The 19004-nt window shown below is 43.3% G+C and overlaps 1 protein-coding gene across 5 annotated transcripts in view; it reads right to left on the reverse strand.

The window, feature by feature from the left end:
* TAFA2 (TAFA chemokine like family member 2) overlaps positions 1-19004 on the reverse strand; it is a 505302-nt gene that overhangs the window by 25271 nt on the left and 461027 nt on the right. For 4 of the 5 annotated variants that reach the window (XR_003858735.1, XR_003858732.1, XR_003858733.1 and 1 more), the window contains 3 exons: positions 15440-15592; positions 9348-9472; positions 1072-1214 (listed from right to left, as the gene is read on the reverse strand). Coding sequence is in view for 1 of the 5 variants with exons in the window: in XM_029616859.1 (XP_029472719.1) it covers positions 9348-9472; positions 15440-15592 (278 nt within the window). In the remaining 4 variants the exon portion in view is untranslated. The remainder of the gene's footprint in view (positions 1-1071; positions 1215-9347; positions 9473-15439; positions 15593-19004) is intronic. The other variant, XM_029616859.1, reaches the window with a different exon arrangement.

Raw genomic sequence — 19004 nt, forward strand, 5'->3', positions numbered from 1 at the left:
AATTTCCCTATGAGGAAAGTCTAAAGAGGTTAGGACTCTTCAGCTTGGAGAGAGACGGCTGAAGGGAGATATGATAGAAGTCTAAAAAATGAGTGGAATTGAATGAGTTAACATAAATCAGTTGTTTATTCTTTTGAAAAATAAAAAGACTAGGGAACATGCAATGAAGTTACTAAATTGTATATTTAAAACAAATAGAAATTTTTTTTTACTCAATGCATAATTAATATCTGGAATTCATTGCTAGAGGATGTGGTGAAAGCTGTTAGTGCAGTTGTATTTTAAAAACCTGTTTGGACAAGTTCCTGGAGGAAAAATCCATAAACCATTATTAAGGTGGAGCTTCAAAAATACACTGCTTATCCTTGGGATAAGCCTCATGGCATACATATACATATACGTTGGTTCCATTACCTCTCCTTAATACATACAAACATGCTGCCTCCATTCCCTCTAATTCACACACACACACACACACACTCACTCCACTCCCTTTCCTCCCTCTCCTCCACACAAACATACATGGGCAGGCTCTAGCTCCAGCTCCACCTTTGCCGCCAGACAGTATGGGCTCCCCCGGCAGCCGTAGACCTCCTCCTGCCACTAGGCATGATGGATGCTCCCAGTGGCCATAGGCCTCATCTTCTTCTGCTTTCAGGCAGGATAGGTGCCCCCGGCAGCCGTGGGCCTCCTCCACTTCTCCCACAAGGTGAAATAGGTGCCCCTGGCAACCATGGGACTCTTTCTCTTCTGCTGCCGGGCAGGATGGACTCCCCTGGTGGCCATAGGCCTCCTACTCTTTTGCTGCTGGGCGAAATAGGCACTCCCAGTGGCTGTGGGCCTCCTCCTCTTCTGCTGTCGGACGGGATAGGCGCCCCCAGTGGCCGTAGTCTTTTCTTCTTTGGGCAGGATGAGATCCCCTACTCCCTTGGCACCCCACACAGCATGGTGCCTGGGGTCTTGGCATTCCTGGCCCCCCTCACTGATTTTAGGGGCATTTTAGGGTGAGTCCAACATTTACACACGTAAGTTACTATTTTATAATACTTTCACATCCATTTGATAACTTACATGGGTAATTGTATCTGCTAATTATCCTGATATCAAACTTGTTAATGGTGTACTAATGGCTGGGTGGGAGGTCTGGGTGAAATGGGGGGAGTTCAGGCTGAAGAACCAGGAGGATCTCGATGACCTGAGAAGAACTGGGTGAACTGGTGAAGGAATAAGAAAATTGGTTATTTCAATTACATACACATGTTTTAAAATATACCGACTACTGTCTATAAATCAGGTTTATGGGGAGCAAGTCCTACTGTTTTTCCTCACCTAAAATATATGCATGTATATTTTTTAAATTGTTAGGAAAAGTATGCATGCTCAATACAATGAAGTACTTGTTTTCAATGCACTGCATGTATTCATGCGTAAACATACATATGTGCATATGTTCGGGGGCAGACAAATGCATATGTGATAGGTTTGGGTTATAAAACACTATCATAGATCTCTGCATGCCCATATATGTGTGTATATACAGCCATGCAGCATGATTTGAAAGTTATCTTCTCTCTGTCTATGATGCCATTTGCAATAAGGGATTATTAGTGGTATACGTATCCTCATTGTTCTGTATTGAAAAAAAGAGAGTTATCCTGCATAAATCAGATTTATGTAGGTAAGTGGATTTTCAGCCTGCTAAAACTATGCCCATACTTCCATAATGCACACAAACTTGTCTATACCTGTATATAAAAAAACGTCATTCCAGGGGACATTCTGGGGCATTTTTTAGATAAATGCACCTACATTTCCAAAAAGGTGCATATGCCTCAAACACACCTAACATTTTATACCCCCCATTTGATTCTCCTAAACATTTACCTGCATAGCAATCTGACTTAGAATTTCAGTGTATGTGGGTAACTTGTTTTGAAAACTGTCTTGCTCTCTAGGAGCTTTCAAAGCTCCACAAATATTTGCAGTTAGGCACCTTATCGGAAAATGTATCCCATAGTTTATATATTTTAATTATAAATAGGTTAGAAAATGTCTTGTGGGAAAAGTGAAAAAGCTGTCTAGTGATCTATGCATGGTGTTTATGGCATTTGGGGATCATTGAGAATGCACCATATAAATCATTGCCTATTCTTTGCTCAAGTGGGATGTTATATATCCATTAACCATGGAAACTGAGCTTGGTAAACAATTAAGCTCAGAAACATTAACGTTAGCAGCTGCCACTCACTCCTTCGTCCGTCGTCCAGTCTACTTCAGCAGATCCGTACCCTAATGCTGTCTGAGCCTTATCCCCTATAATAGTAATCACACTGAGACTGTCTTTGGTAGGAAAATGGCCGCAGCTTTTATTTTAAAACATAACATGTTAACTTTCTATGATACCCAAGCCGGCGGCTTTTTATATCGCTGCCCGCCGCCTGATCCAAGCAAGGCAGCCCGACTCTGTAGGCCCCCCGCCTTGTTCCCAAGCAAGGGGGCCATCGCCTTTTACGCCTCCTGGCACCATCGGCTACTGCACCATTATGTGATGACACCAGCACCACTCATAATCCTGCCCAACCCGCCACCTATCAGCTGCGACGAAAAGCCAAACAATGAAATACATTTTTTTTTTTTTGTATACGCTATCTAACATAAGTAACCTGACTGCTAGTAAGCTGTAAAAAACATATGCTTATAATTTTAACTATTCTTATTGCACAGCGCTCAGGGTGGGCGGGTGGGTCTTGTTTGCTCGTGTGATCCGAAAAGGATCGCTTGCCGCATGTCCCGTTCTTTTAAATGGTTATGTGCGTCATCAGAGGGCGCCGACGGCGCCCCCCTTTAACGTCATGACCCCAGGGCGGAGCCATGAGGATGTGGCGTCTTTGTCCGGCGACAAGGGGGGCCGCGTGAGGTTAGTGATAAAATGGAGGGGGGGTTTTGAGCCAATTGACCTTCGCTGTTCTTCCCCCCTACCCCGTCCTCCAGCCTCCGTCCTTGGGCTCCCTGCTGTCAAGGGTGGGCTCTGGTTATTCGGCACCGGGCCCACCTATTTCTTTAAAAGAAAAGTGATTTGTGAACAAGTGCTTAGCCATGGAGAAAGTCCCTTTCTAAATTTTCCTTTCCTCCAATGTGAGTAAGAGGGATGGAACGGTAGCCATCTGGCAAGGTATGCACATGGAGTTTAGTTTTCGCTTCCCGTGCATACTTCCTGGTGGGGAGTTTGCACTTGCAAACTCTACAGGTACTTATGCACCCTGAATCCACACCGGTCAAGACATTTCAAAAGGAAACTCCCTGTAGAGTTTCCCTTTCAAAACATGCCTGCGGGCACATGGGTATGTAATACCTATAGACTACAAGTTTCTCAGAGGGAGTGAGGGGACTGATTATTTCTCTCTATATTTTCAGTCACTGGAATATTTAGATTTGTCAATGACATCTTCAGAACTGTATGTTCTATTTAGTAGAAAGTGGCTAAAAAACATATTTTCTATATCTTGTACAATATTGTTAAAGTATATAATAAGTTATATATATATATATATATCAATTCAAAATGATACTAATGAGTCATTCTATTTTTAGTTCCATAGGAAGTTCTAAAATTTTCCTAATTGGGTGATTTTCAATCTGGTCCTACCTCCTAGAATCCTCTGGCAAGTCTGGCTTTCAGGATGATCCACATGAGTATATTTACACACAGTGCATCCATTAAATGTAAATGTATCTCATGCATTGTAGATATCTTGAAAACTAGACTGGCCAGAGTGTCATCATACATACGGCATCAATCAGTTCTATCTTGTTCCAGAAGGGGATTTGTGATCCTGCTCTTAATGTGACTGCTCCCAAGAATTTCATGGAAATGCAAGGAAGCCACTTAAAAACATCTCAAAAGACATGACTTAGCAGTTCAATTTATTAATGGGGAGGGCAATTTTTAATAGCCATTTACCCAGGTAAAAGGCAATTTTTGTGGATAAAAAGGCTTTTTGAAAATGGCCCACACAGTTCTGCCACAATGCACATACTTTGACCTGGGCTGTAGTGGATGTAGTCTCTGTCAGGTCGATCCAGTATCGTCCGCTCGAGGATTGCCCGTCTGTAACGTGCTCGTAGCGCACAATTCGGGCGCGCAAGGCAATTCAGCGATACAGTCTCCAGTTTCACGCGTCCGTATCGCTTCTGAAAACAGACGCATAACCCTTTCCGCACCCGGCATGTAAATGAACGAAAAAGCTGTATAATGAAGGAATTAGCTATTCCCCTGCGATACTGTAACGGGCGCTGATATTATCTCCTCCGTAACCCGCTGTTCTGCCGCGGCCTTAACCTGCTAGTTTACCGCCTCCCCCTAGTAGGAGTTAGTGTAGTGTAGTGTAGGGTAAAAACATTGCTTACCCGCCCTGGTCCCGTCCGGTCTCCTGCAGCCCCGTCCGGACCGGACGGGGCTGCAGGAGACCGGACGGGACCATAGCAAAAAAAAAACAAACGAAAAAGTAGCAAGGCTCGGGCCTGCTATGGTAAGTTTAAAAAGTGTAAAAAACAAAAAACCTGTGTGTTATATAAAAAAAAAAACAATTTTAAATACCTGTCGGAGGGCCGTGGGTCCCGGTGGGCGGCGGGCAGCCATCAGCGGCATCCGGTAGTCCCTTCTCCCTTCCTCCCTCCCTCCCCTGCCTGGATGAGCGCCAAAATCGCACGGGCGGGTCGGCGGCGGGGGGGGGGGGCGGCAGCAGGATCCGGGAGCGGCGGGTAGGCGGCAGCGGGGTCCTGGGGTGGCAGCGAGATCCGGGGAGCCAGCAGCGGCAGCATGTTCGATCGGGTAGGCAGCTAGGTGGCAAAGTAAAGATGGCCGCCTGCACGGGAAAATCGTGCAATTGGCCGCTGAAGACGTGACGTCACGACGTTTGGCGTCACGGGGTGTGACGTCACGTCTTCAGCGGCCAATTGCACGATTTTCCCGTGCAGGCGGCCATCTTTACTTTGCCACCTAGCTGCCTGCCCGATCGAACATGCTGCCGCTGCTGGCTCCCCGGATCTCGCTGCCACCCCCGGACCCCGCTGCCGCTGCCCCCCCGGACCCCGCTGCCGCCTACCCGCCGCTCCCGGATCCTGCTGCCGCCCCCCCCCCCCGCTGCCGCCCCCCCCGCTGCCGACCCGCCCGTGCGATTTTGGCGCTCATCCAGGCAGGGGAGGGAGGGAGGAAGGGAGAAGGGACTACCGGATGCCGCTGATGGCTGCCCGCCGCCCACCGGGACCCACGGCCCTCCGACAGGTATTTAAAATTGTTTTATTTTTTTATATAACACACAGGTTTTTTGTTTTTTACACTTTTTAAACTTTTTTACACTTCCTGGTGCCTGTCATTTCAAATGTCATTTGAAATGACAGGTACCAGCGCACCCAGGTTACTGTATAGGCGCTGTTACAGCGCCTATACAGTAAAATGGGTTGCGCGGGCATAACCCTTCCCTAACGCTTCACAGCCGCGGCATGCATTTGCATGCGATTAGAGGAGAGTATCGGGGAGTTAGTGAAGAGAACTGTGCGTGCGGGGAGGAAGGGTGCGCCTGACACTACCTCACTGTTTTTACCGCGGCCTTACTGGATCGACCTGTGTGTGTGGTTTGGCCAGGAGAAAAAACAGTGCAGATAGGTTTACATTTTCAAAACTATGCCTGTTGTTTCCACAAAAAAAGATGATGCGAATATACTTTCTCTTTGAAAACTGGTACAAAATCCATGGTAAAAATACCCATAGACTTTTTACCTGCCTTCCTGGTTTTGAATATCCCCTCCAAGTATGACAATTTGCTGTATGTACTTTAGAAATATTGTACTTTTCAGTGGCAATATACTTTAATAATAAATGTAAATACATAGGATGTTACCAAAAAATAGATTGAGACACAGGACACATCTTTGTCTCTATCTTATTTTATTCCTGTCTCTACTTCTATTTACTGAACTCAGCATGTGAAATGGCAGTTGCCCGGCTTTGTGGCTTTGTATACAATCAAATAAATGTGATATCCTTAAAAATTGTTGGAAGGGAATAAATGAATATCAAGATGTTTTATAAGAACAACACCTGTCTATGGCCTGGATTTATCAAAATGCTATAAGTATTGCATGCAATAGCAAAAGGAGTGTGTTTTATGCTAATAGACAGTTTATTGCAATTATACCTATGTGAAGAGCTAAGTTAGCACAAATTTCCTGTATACAACCACTGGGGGATCATTTTTAATGGGGAGAGAGAGAGAACCTAGCCATAATACTCTCTCCCTAGATAGGTATTTATATCCCTATGGGAGGCCCACCTAGTAACTCGAGGAGAGGTTTAGGTATTAGTGTAGGGAGTTAGGGGCCACTTTGACATTCAATGTGAGGCATACGAACAGAACAGTGCTCTCTTGTAAAGATTTGATGACCTTCGGAGAGAGGAAACTCACCCAAAGATGAGATTGGTGCAATGTTCTCTCCACCTAGCTTGATGTTACCCAGATAGAGAGTCCATCTGCACTGAACTTCAGTGGAATAGTGGAAATCTATTGTTCCTGCAGATTTATATGTGGTTAGTTGTACTCTGTATACTATAAGCAGCATTAAAATTAACTCTTTTGGATAGTCTAGGACAGCGATTCTCAACCGGTGTGTTGCGACACACTAGTGTGTCGCCAAGCACCAGCTGGTGTGTCGCGTGCTCCCGGTCTCTCCCGCTGCTCTTTCTTCCCTGCTGCCATTGCCGCTGAGCTACCAACACGTTCAAGCCCAGTGGGAACGGAAGCAGTGCTAAAAGAAGCTGTGGCACTTGTGGCTGGCCTTTTATTCTTCCCGCGCCTGCCTCCCCCCCTGTGACCCGGAACAGGAAGTGATACGCGGTGCGCGGGAAGGAGAAAGAGCAGTGCCGCGTGATAAAGTAGCAGTGGCGGCTGCAGCATCGGCCCCCGAGCAATTGAAGCAGACGGTAATCGGGAAAGGAGTCAGCAGCATGAGCCTCCCGCGGCCGATGGGATTCTACTTTTTCTTGGCTTGCGGGGGCTGGAGGAGGAGGCTGCTGCAGCTACCATTTGTGCTCGGGGAGGGACGGGGAAGAGGAAGTGAGTGAGAGAAAGAAGCAGCCAGCCTGCGTGTGATTGAGAGCATGTGTGTGAGTGAGAGAAACTGGTCAGAGAGCTGATGTATGTGTATATGTGAGAGACAATGAAAGTGACTGCTCAAGGAGATGACTGATGTGTATGTGAGAGTGTGAGACATTAGTCAGGGAGGTGACTGATGTGTGTGTGTGAGAGAGAGAAAAAGCATTGAAGTGAGAAATCTGGGTATGTGAGAAAGCATGGGCGTAAGAAGCCTGCTGTTGAGTGGGGGGGGGGGCGTGGATGTGTGTGAAAGAAAGCATGGGAATAAGAAGCCTGATTATGTGAGAGAGAGAGAGCATGGGAGTGGGAAGCCTGTGTGTGTGTGCATGCATGAGAGTGAGAGACTGGTTGGTAAGGTGACAGTGTGTATGAGAGAAAGAGACTGGTGTGTGTGAATATGAGAGAAAGAATGTGATTCAGGGAATGAGAAGCCTGTGCAGTGGAGAGCCAGCATGGAAATGAGAGAGAGACTGGTGTGTGTGTGTATGTATGTGTGTGTAACAGAGAGAAAGTGATTATGGGAATGAGAAGCCTGTGCATGTGAAGAGTGAGCATGGGAGTGAGAAACCTGGGTGTGTGTGAAACACAGCATGGGAGTGAGAAGCCTGTATATCTGAAAGAACATGGGAGTGGGAAGCCTGTGTGTGTGTATGCATGAGAGAGATCAGGTGACTGGTGTGTGTTTGTGTGTGTGTGTGTGAGAGAAAGAAAGTGATTATGGGAATGAGAAGCCTGTGCATGTGGAGAGAACAAGCATGGGAGTGAGAGACTGGTGAGTGTGTGTGAGACAGAGAAAGTGATTATGAGAGTGAGAAGCCCGTATATGTAAGTAGAACACGGGAGTGGGAAGCCTGTGTGTGTGTATGGAATGAGAGAAACTGTTCAGGAAGGTGACTGGTGTGTGTGTCAGACTGTTTAGGAGATGATTGTTGTGTGAGAGACAGAAACTGGTCATGGGGGCATGACTGGTATGGTGTGTGTGTGTGTGAGAGACATGGGCATTAAGGAAGAGGACCATGAGTATAGAGCTTAGCCTCTACTGCTGCTTCTGCTGTGTGCTATGGCCTGCATGGAAGAGGAGTAGGAGACCTGCTGGAGGGGGTAAGTAAAGGTGGCTTTTTAAGTTTATTTTTCTTGATTGACTGCCATTTTAATTATTTAATATTATGTGATGTGTCTGCTTTTTTTGAAATATTTTATTGGTGTTTGGAGAATGTTTAATAGTTTTTATGAGTTTTTAATTGTTGGATGTTATTCTGTTCATAGCTGTTTAGAAACATTTATTCTGCTTATTAGTATAGTTTTACAATTATTTCTCTGTGGGGATGTATAGCTGCTTGCTAGTTCTGTTTTCCTAATAAGAGGTGTATTGGTTTTTAGGACCTGATTTAATATTTGTAATGTTGCCTTTTCATAGATAGGGTTGCTCCTGTTTGTGTGTATTCTATAATACAGGTGTAACTGTGTGAGGATTAGTTTATGTGCATTACTACAGATCCTGGGAGTATGTTAGGTCGGTTCTGTGTCTGTTACCGAGATGAGATATTTTACTAGTATGTAAGCGTTTGTATCAGTCTTATTTGTTGTGTTTTCTCAAGAGGACATGCATTGGTGGTAAACTGCTGTCTTTTCATAAGTAGGGCTATTGAGCCTGGAAGTAGAAAGAGTTTGAGTTGCTGTTACTGAGATGACACCAGAACCAGAATATCTTTTTTGTAGGGTGAGTTGTATGGGGAATGTCATAATTCTGCTTTACATCCATTATTGTGGGTCAGGGGGTTCCCTGGATTCAAACTGTACTTTTACATCTAGCCCCGTGATGATTATGGGTCAGTGTGTCACGCATGTGAGAACCATCTGTCAGGTGTGTCCCGACAGAAAAAAGGTTGAGAACCACTGATCTAGGAGATAACAGTATACAGTCACAGAGGGAGAAAGAGTACATGTAATATAAAATGTGAATGGTTGTCCTTAACAGCTGAAAGTTTCTTCTTTCTATCCTCCTTGCAGTCCAGACTACAGAAGACAGGAATAACAGACATTGTTATCAACAAAATGTGAATTATTCTGAACTATGAATGTAAAAGTCAAGTAGCACAATCTCATTAGAAACAAGATTTTTTTTTTCTGGCTATGGTTGCTTTTCTTTCTTTTACTGTCACCTACAGTCAGTTCTGCTGCTATATCACTACCTACCCTGGTTGTCTTCACTTTATTGCCAGTGGAACAGCTCCACCCTTTCTGATCTGGAAGAACTTTGCATTCCTCTCCGTCAAGACACGGATGCATCTGACACCACCATTTCTGTTCCACTATTGCAGCTACAAAAAAAAAAAAAAAAAGAGAGAGAGATAAATGAATAAATGCAGAATTACAGTGACATTAAATGGCCTTGATCATACGCTACTATTTTTGTTCAAATGCCATCCTTCTCATATTACTGAAATATGACTTGCACTCAGACTTCAGTTTTGTGAAAGGCAAGAGATCAGTGAGTCTTTTTTTGCAAACATTAAACATTCTGAAAATTACAAGCACCCAATTGCACACCAGAATTTTATATTCATTTTTCACAAAGACGTGCAAAGTAAAAAAAAAAAAGATTTTGTTAATAATGGGCAGCTCTGAAAGTACTTATTCAGATGTATGCTAATGAAATGTATCTCTTAATACTGACCTACTTATAACTAAGAACAAATGAACAATAAAGAGCATAATGATTCAGTTTTAGGACCAGGATTCAAACTATATATGGGTGTGATAATGTGAAAAATAAGAGACTACATGCCCAGAGGTCAAGTATAACTTGGAGGCATGCCTGCTTCAACCCCCCCTATCCCACTTTCTTCCCCTAGCCCAGATCACTCAGGCAACAGTGAGAAACTTCCACTACTGATTACTGGGCCAGGAGGCATCATGAGTAAGTGGGGGCAGAACAGACTGCCTTCAAAAGGGGTCAAAGTGGCAGCTTGCCACCTCTTTTCCTTAGATCTGCTCACAAGTTGACCTCCTCACTGACAAGACTCGCAAATCACCACTGATATTTCATGCCACTGTGTTTGCCATCTTGCTGCTCCAGTGCCATGCTGACGTCACACACACCCAGATGACTCCTCATTGGCAGCAGATCACATCATTACTTGTGGCACTCACTCCTGGTCTTGACTTCAGCACTTTGCAATGCTAGTGCAAAGGAATAGCAGGTATGTCCATAGCATGCCAGGCATGCTTCCACAGTACTCTTCCAACATAAGGGTCTCCTGGCACAGGAGGCCCTGAGCAAACCTGGCGAGGCAGGCCAGCAATGTATAAAGGGAAAGAGAGAGGTTGAAGCCGCGTCTCCTGCACACAAGTTGCAAAAAGACAGGTATGGATTTGCAGAGTCCCAGCCTTAGAATGCTAGCAGAGTTCTGCAGCCCATTTCTGGGCATGCTGTCCTAAGTGGTCTGCACTGCATAGTATCCTCAGCACCAGGGCAGGAGAATGGGGATGATTTCATTTTGTCCTTTTGGGTGCTTTTTTAATTCTATGTTTCAATGTGTTTAATGTTTAATTGATTTGGTTTGTTTGGTGAGCCAAAATAAACTTTAAAGAAAAAAACAGAAAAAAAATACCTACCCCTCTACCACCCTGGCACCAAACAGAAAAATGTACACCCCAGTTGCTCCTATACTGCTGGGACCCAGTTTGAAAATGGCACCAGCAGGCCCTGAAGCTAGCATCATTTTGTCATACAGCCATCCCTGTGCCTAAGGCGGAAAACATTTAGGAGCAGCAGGCTGACTAAGATTTGCTGCCTTTCAGCTCTGCAAAGCTCATTCAGTAGAGAACAGCCATCTGCTACCCTGTAACAAACCCTTTCAGAAGATTCGGGGGGTGAATGCACCAGAAGTTCCTATGGGAAGGCCCAGCTCCCTATCTTGGAGGTTTGTTGGAGAGGTTCCCCATTTTCTGTACCATGCCAGGGCACTGTTATTGGTTGTCTCTCCAAGCCCCTTATGCCAGAAGGCTTTAACTGTGCTTGGTGGAAGGTTTCCACTACTCCTAGGGCTCTCTCCAGGGTAAGTCCGGTGTGTCAGCAGACCCAGTTCCATATGGGACGGTGAAAAGCATCTAAGAACTGCTCCAGGAGTTTTTGATGAGCCACTTTCAGTCCCAAACTTGCCACCGACAGGAGCTGCTTCCAACCGGCATCTTTCAATTTATGAAAAAGGTTTCTGGGGCTCTCCCCTGGCTGTAGGGAAGCTCGTCGGAACTGCTGCTGATAGTATTCTGGACAATACCCCACTCTCTGTAGTATAGCTACCTTGATGCCCTCATAGGAAGCCCTCCATCTGGATTAACAGCCTGGAGCACCACTTGACTTTTGCTGGTGAGCAAATTAGAAAAGTCATTTGTCCAGCTGGTCTCCAGCCAGGCCGAGAAGCAGGCGGTCCATTCAAAGTTCTTCATCTTAAACAGGATATGTGAAGGTGAAGATGCCTGAGATATTTTGGACATAGCCGACTGCAGGGCCTCAGTTAGCTGAGTTAAGATTGTATCTTGTTGCATTAATTGGTCTTGTAGCCACTGATATTTACCTATTTGTGTTTGTAAATCTTTTTGCAGCTGTTGCTGTCCTGTAGCCAAGACCTGTATTACCTGCTCCATTTTAACTCCCTTTGGGGTCTGTTCCCAAATGGATAACTCATACAGGGTAGAAAAACAAAAAACACCTGCTGTCCTGTCCAGCTCTAACTTACTACTTGACCCATGACTGCTGAGGCATGAATAACCCCCTTGACCTGCTGTGGTAGAAATTGAAGTCAGAAGACTCAAGAAAAAAAATTTTGCAAGCAGTTTTTTTTCTTCCTCTTGGAGGCTGTAGGTTTTTACTTGTGCTTCCCATTTAAGAAAAAAAACGAAACAAAATGACACCACGTATAGCATATTCAGGTCTGTTGTGGCTGCAGTTATAGTTTAGGAATACAATAAGACTAGACCATCTTAGCTATGGTGCAGGCATTTATTTACAGTGCTTCAAAGATACAAGAATCAAAATAGTAGTTCACCTTGCACCAGGCACAACTAACAAGTCTGAGTGTATCGTGAGGTCCTACAAGCTCCCTAGGGCTTCCTGAAGATCTCTATTTCTGGGCTCTTATGGCAGGGTGAAGGGAACCTGCCTTTACCCAGAATCCTAGCGACCTTCTGCCTTAAGGAGACCTGGGTTAAAAGCCTGAAGTGGGCTCCTTAAGGTAGAATGAAGGAGTTGTCTCTACACTCCATCACACTGCCATTAGGATATTCAGTCTTCCAGTCTGACAAGGTCCTCCTGCAATTTATCATAATCCATTTGCGATTTAACTACTCTTAATAATTTTGTTTCATCTGCAAATTTGATCACCTCACTCACTGTATCCCTTTCCAGATCATTTATAAATATATTGAAAAGCACCAGACCAACTACTGATCCCTGAGGCACTCCATTGTTTACCATTTTCCACTGAGAAAACTGACCATGTAATCCTAATCTCTGTTTCCTGTCTTTTAGCCAGTTTGTAATCCGCAAAAGGACATCGCCTCCTAATCCATGACTTTTTTAGTTTGCTTTGAAGCCTCACACAAGGGGCTTTGTCAAATACCTTCAGAAAATCCAAATACACTACATCTACTAGTTCACCTTTACCAACATGTTTATGAGCCCCTTCAAAAAAATGAAGCAGGTTTCTGAGGTAAGACTTCTCTTAGGTAAATCTATGCTGGTTGTGTTCCATTAAACCATGTCTTTCTATATGTTCTGTGATTTTGTCCTTTAGAATAGTTTCCACTATTTTTCCCGGCACTGAAGTCAAGCTCACCAGTCTATAGTTTCCCAGATCACCCCTGGAGCCCTGTTTAAATATCAGGGTTACATTGGACACCCTCCAGTTTTCAGATACAATTTTAATGATAGAATTACAAATATGTAAAGCTCTTAGTTCAATGTTGCAGCTTCTATTGCCTCTAGAATGATATGTTTCTTTTTCTTCAAATGACGCCTTGAGTTTGTGTCACGATTCTTTACTCTCCTTTCATGCAGCTATATGTAGAGTCCCATCACCTGGCCAGAAATTAGACCAAAATAGGGATAATCCCAGAACAGCCAAGGTACCCAGTTTCAAAAGGAAGCTGGCAGGCCAGTCCAGGCTTTCAGATAACCCCATTCTGATGCATTATGGCCCCAGGAGCATTGATTTCAAAGAGAAGGATCAGGAACTACAGCTAGCCCAAAGCTTTGGGGAATAAGTTTACAAGCAGACTGGCCCAATTATCTCCCTGCTGAAATAGTGGTTAGTGATAAAACAGAAACATGTCCCTGAAAATGTTCTTTCTCTTACCTGGACCTTTATTTTACTTATGACCTTTTTCTAAATTAATCTCTTTTTTTATTTTCCTTTTATTTAACCCTTTAGTAACGCATGTATATTGATCATGCCATTAGTTTAATATGAATCAGTTTCTGTAATGATATATCCTATTGCCGCTTGTCTTACTACAAGCCCACAATGGTCCCCCCCCCCTTGTCCCCTTCCTTCTGAACCCTCCCCCACCCCAAAAGCCCCTATTGCCTACTTTCACCCCTAAATCCAATCCCAAACCCCCATATCCATCCCTCCTATCCCCACCTCACCCCCACATGCCTTCCTAAACCTATCCCTAACATCCTTTACTACAGATGCCCTCCACATGCCCCCAAACCTACCCCTAAAACCCCAATCCCCCATCACTACCCATGCCCTCTACATGCCCCCTAATACTTTCTACTCTTACCCCAACCCCATGCCCTACCCCCACCCGGCTTCCCAGTCCCCACAATGTACTTATCCCATGGGTATAGGAAGGCTCCTCAATTAAATTTGGCCCGCAGGCCACTCCAGGCTTGCTTCTGCTGCCTCTTGTTTCTTCACACCCCCAGATTAGGAACAAGAGGTCTCATTCCTAAAAACAGGGACTGCAGGCTACACCTGTCCCTGGTGTTGAAATTTGATTGCCTTGCTGGGTGGAGGCGCCATCCTGGAATAAGTTCACACTAGCAATACAGGAAATGCATGTGCATGCACATAAAAATATACAAGAACATACATTTACAGGAATGCATGAACATTTCACCATATGTGTGTATTTGTGGGTGAATATAAAAAGTATGCATGTGCATTTTGAGCCACAAATATGTGTAGTTCAGAAGTTGTGCAGATGTAGCTGTGCAGATTCTATAATGCTATGGTAAATCTGTGCGGACCCATATTTATTTATTTATTTATTTTTAATTTTTATAGACCGAAGTTCTTGTAGGAACTACAAATCAATCCGGTTTACATACAACTTTTAAATGCCCAAAAAGAGTAGTGGGCTTTACATAGAACAGTTGAACAATAAAACAGGTAATAATAGAACTAACAATAATTATGGAACAAATAGAATAGATAACCAATTAAACATAGTAATATAGTAATAAATATTATATAGAAAAAAAATATAAAAGAGATAGAGTAAATGGAGTGTGAGTACAGTATAATATGAAAATATATGAAAGTTACATATATGAAAGTTACCCTTTATGCAAGGTAGCATTGTAGTCTGTAAGAATGACTGTATACTTAGGAGCTTATGTGCTGTTTATCTTTGTTCTGAAACCACTGACTGTGTGTTGTAGTGCACCAGAGGGCACTCAAGCAAATATCTAATGTGAATGACTGGCATATGTCTTACCTGGATTTAATGTGCCCTGTGCAATGCTGACCCTCAAAGAAACAGAGTTCAGACCATTCCACTGAATATGGAAAAGGAAATGTTATCCTTCCTATCCATTTTAAATTATAGAAAACAACTTTTGAAATGCATAAACATCTATAAATTTGAAATGTATAGTCCATTAATAGGTATTGCCTGATTTCTCTTGTTTTTTAATATGTTACCTCATGAATCTTTGGCAGGTTATTCATCTCATTGTGATTTTGTCTAAACTTGAACAGTTTAACACGACTATACTTCTCCCTCTCTCTCTCTCTTTCAAGCAGGGGGAAAGGGGGAGCAGCAATAAATTGTAATAAATACAATAGAAAGAGAAGTACCCAATCAAAACCTAGTCACTAAAACAGGGTATGTCTAATGGGAAATATATAGCATTAATCACTTTTATATCAGTCTTACTCTTTGGCCTTTAGTAGTGTACATAGTTTCAAAGAAAATTTCAAAATATAGAATTCAAATATTAAAAATAAAATCTGCAAAAATATGTTGTAATAGAAAATTATAAGAAGACTCACTATCAACACAAGAAGGAGCTGCACGAGTAGTCCCAGCCACCTGTCCAGGAAAGCAAGAACATTTCACTGTCTGTGACCTTTCTTCTATCTTGTTCTTATTACAACATCTGTGAAGAGCCACAACCTCACAGGTTCCAGTTCTAACATTGTGAGCTGTATAAACAGGAAGCAAAACAAATAGGTAACTTGTACTGAACATTTTGCACTATATATATATATATATATATATCTTTTTACATTTTAAAATAATGAGCTACTGAGGAGCTCTCTCATTAGCAGACGGCACTTCCTATTTAAGAATACAAATCATTATAAGTATACAGTGCATATCTTGCTTAGATTAACCATTATCGAGCACATCAATACATCTAAGTATGATAAACACTCAGTAAAAGTAGTGAACAATAAAACATTTTACCATAGAATTTTCAATTGTCATGAGCAATCAAACTCTAATTAGAATGAGAAGCTCATTCAATAAGCTGCATTAGGCCATTTATTGTGTAAAATCACAGTTTTTTGAGCGGAAATGGCCTAACACAGGAATAATGCAAGATATTTGAAACATCTCACGTTATTCCAGCCCTGGCACCACACACATTTAAATGAGCTGATAAGCATGCAAATGCATGCTAACCAGCTCATTAATATCCTAAACGATACAAATCAAATAATGCAGCTTGCTGAAGAATCCTCAAGCTGCCTTATTTCATTTGAAGCTAGTTACAACTTAAGATCTGTAGCTAACTTTCCCAAGGAGCGTCTGGACATTAAGCCATGTCTAAGGCTACTGGGGCCCTGTCTTAAAGAAGCCACTCAGCTCTGAGAATGCCCCCCAACAAGATATGAAAACCCCCAAGGGTCTGCATTTATTCCATTCTTGCCTTTGCGAGCAGCTTTTGTTGAAATGTGAAAAAAAAAATACTTTGTCCCCTTGGCACAAGCTTTACCCTCTATCTCTACCCCAACCCCTCCCCTCCTCTCCAAAGTATCCAGACCCCACCCGAGCCTACTCTCCTAGACTCCCCTTAAAGACAAAATTATCCCTGGTGATCCAGTGGATTCCCCACCTCCCCAGACTCATCCCTTACACATTAAAAGATCCCTGGTGGTCTAATGCACACCCCACCCTGACTCCCCTGTATTCACCAAGAAGTCCCTGGTAGTGTAGTGAGGGCCCAGAGTGCCCTCTAGTCTCCAGGCCTGATGACAGCCTTTTCCCAAAAGGCAGCTGGCCATTACCTCTATAGGCAAAGGCCAGTGGCACCTGGGCCCCACTAGTCAACAAGGAACATCTCAATGAGTAAGGGAGGTCAAGAGGAGTCTCACCTTTTTATGTGTAAGGGAGGAGTCCAGGGAGTGTGGGGGTCCACTGAACCAGCAGAGATAATTGTATTTATGAGGAGTTTCTGAGGGGGTGAGGGAGGGGGTCCTGGCTATCTCTGGGGGCTGGATTTTTTTGAGACAAGGAATGGGTTGGGGCTTGCACCAAACAGAAAAAGTATATATATATATATTATTTATTTTTTTTTTATTTCAACAGGCTGCCTACAAGTGAGGTGGAGGGATGGGACAGGGAGTCTATGTAGATCCCCAGGGTTTGGCACTACTTTTGAGGAAGGTGTACTTGGGGCTGAGTGGCTCCTTTAAGCAATGGTGGCTCCACAGTCCCAGGGCTACCATCACATGTTGTTTGGGGAGCTTTCACTGCCTCAGTATTTTTCCCCATGGTAAAATACCACAAGTCGTGGTATTTTCCTGCAGGGAAAAATATCGTGGGAATCACAAAACTGCAGGATCATTTACTGTGGCTTTGAGACCCAACATTATTTTTCTCTCAGAGAAAAATACTATGGTTTAATGAATTAGCCCCTTAGATTTTAAATACTTTGGGACAGGGAAATACCTATTGAACATGAATTTATAACTCAGTTTGGGTTTGGAAAAGGTAAGTACCTAAATCCAATTTTCAATCAAGTCTAAGAAAAAAAAATGTCTAAGTATGAAACTAATATGAAACTTGTTTCTTTTAACATATGATCATGGAAAAATATCATCTTTTAAAAATTTATAAAATTATGACAAGACCAAAAAATGTCAATGCTAAAATCAAAGGGCCTAATTGAGAAGTGCTTACAAATGGGGATGTGCATTTATTTTAAAAAAATGGGTAAAATGTAACAAATGACACCATGAATGTTTAATTCATAGCTCCGTCAAAATGAATGCTGGGTGCTCAGGAATATAAACAAACATTTTCATTTCATTTGTTTATATTTCCCATTCAAGGCTATGGCCCTTGTACAAGTGCTATAGGAAGGCTGGTAACTATAGCAACCAAGCAAAGCCAGGGAGGTAGTAGCCACACAGGAGCCAAGGTGGGAGGAGTAAGCAAGTAGGCAGGGTGGAGGACCAATCAAGGTGAAGCATTTTTTTAAATTTACCTATAGCTCACACCTGGATCAATTGATGCTGTCATCCTACCAGTGAAAAGTCTAAGCATGTGCAAAAAAACTGTTTTCTCTGTTGGCTTTCACAGAGAAAAGTTGTTTTTGGTTTGTTTTTTTTTTGGGGGGGGGAACTCTGTTAGAGTGAAGAAAAGGTTTAAAAAATGAAGACAAGAGAAGAATTTTACAGTTGACAAACGGCTTTTTATTATCTTCGATGCTGCAGTCACAATGCTTTCACTGTGAAACAGCGAGACAGCAGAAATATTGCATTCTCTCTGTTCGATGGAGTAGGGCACTGGAGATTAGGGATGTGAATCATTTTTTAACGATTTAAATTATCATCCGATAATTTTAAAATCGTCATTAATCGGTAAGGGACTCGATACAATAGGAATTCCACCGATTTATCGTGAAAAATCGGGTTTTTTGGTTAGTGCGCACTAACGGGAGTTAGTACGCACTAACAGAAAATGATACAATTTGACACTTTTCAGGTCAAGTTAAGGTCAGTTAAGTCAGTTAGGAATGAATATGTATTCCTATTGGCTGGCTACCCTCTTATTTATTGATGTTACCAAGGTTCTCACTGAGGTGATGGTTTAATATATGGGGGATGGGTGGAAACGGTTGGTAGCTTGACAAAAAAAGTAATGTGATCACTGATCAGTCAATGTGACTAGAACTTGTGCCCTATCCCTGATACAGGGAGTGTTGTGATCTTCCTGCACACAGTGCCCTATCCTGGTTACCGGGGGTGTTGTGATCTTCCTGCACGCAGTGCCCTATCCCTGATACCGGGAGTGTCGTGATCTTCCTGCACGCAGTGCCCTATTCTTGATACCAGGGGTGTTGTGATCTTCCTGCACGCAGTGCCCTATCCCTGATACCAGGAGTGTTGTGATCTTCCTGCACACAGTGCCCTATCCCTGATACCGGGACTGTTGTGATCTTCCTGCACGCAGTGCCCTATCCCAGTTACTGGGGGTTTTGTGATCTTCCTGCATGCAGTGCCCTATACCTGATACCAGGAGTGTTGTAATCTTCCTGCACGCAGTGCCCTATCCCTGATACCGTGAGTGTTGTGATCTTCCTGCACGCAGTGCCCTATCCCTGAT

This window comes from Rhinatrema bivittatum, chromosome 9 (genome assembly GCF_901001135.1).
Source record: "Rhinatrema bivittatum chromosome 9, aRhiBiv1.1, whole genome shotgun sequence".
NCBI classification, from domain to species: Eukaryota; Metazoa; Chordata; class Amphibia; order Gymnophiona; family Rhinatrematidae; genus Rhinatrema; species Rhinatrema bivittatum.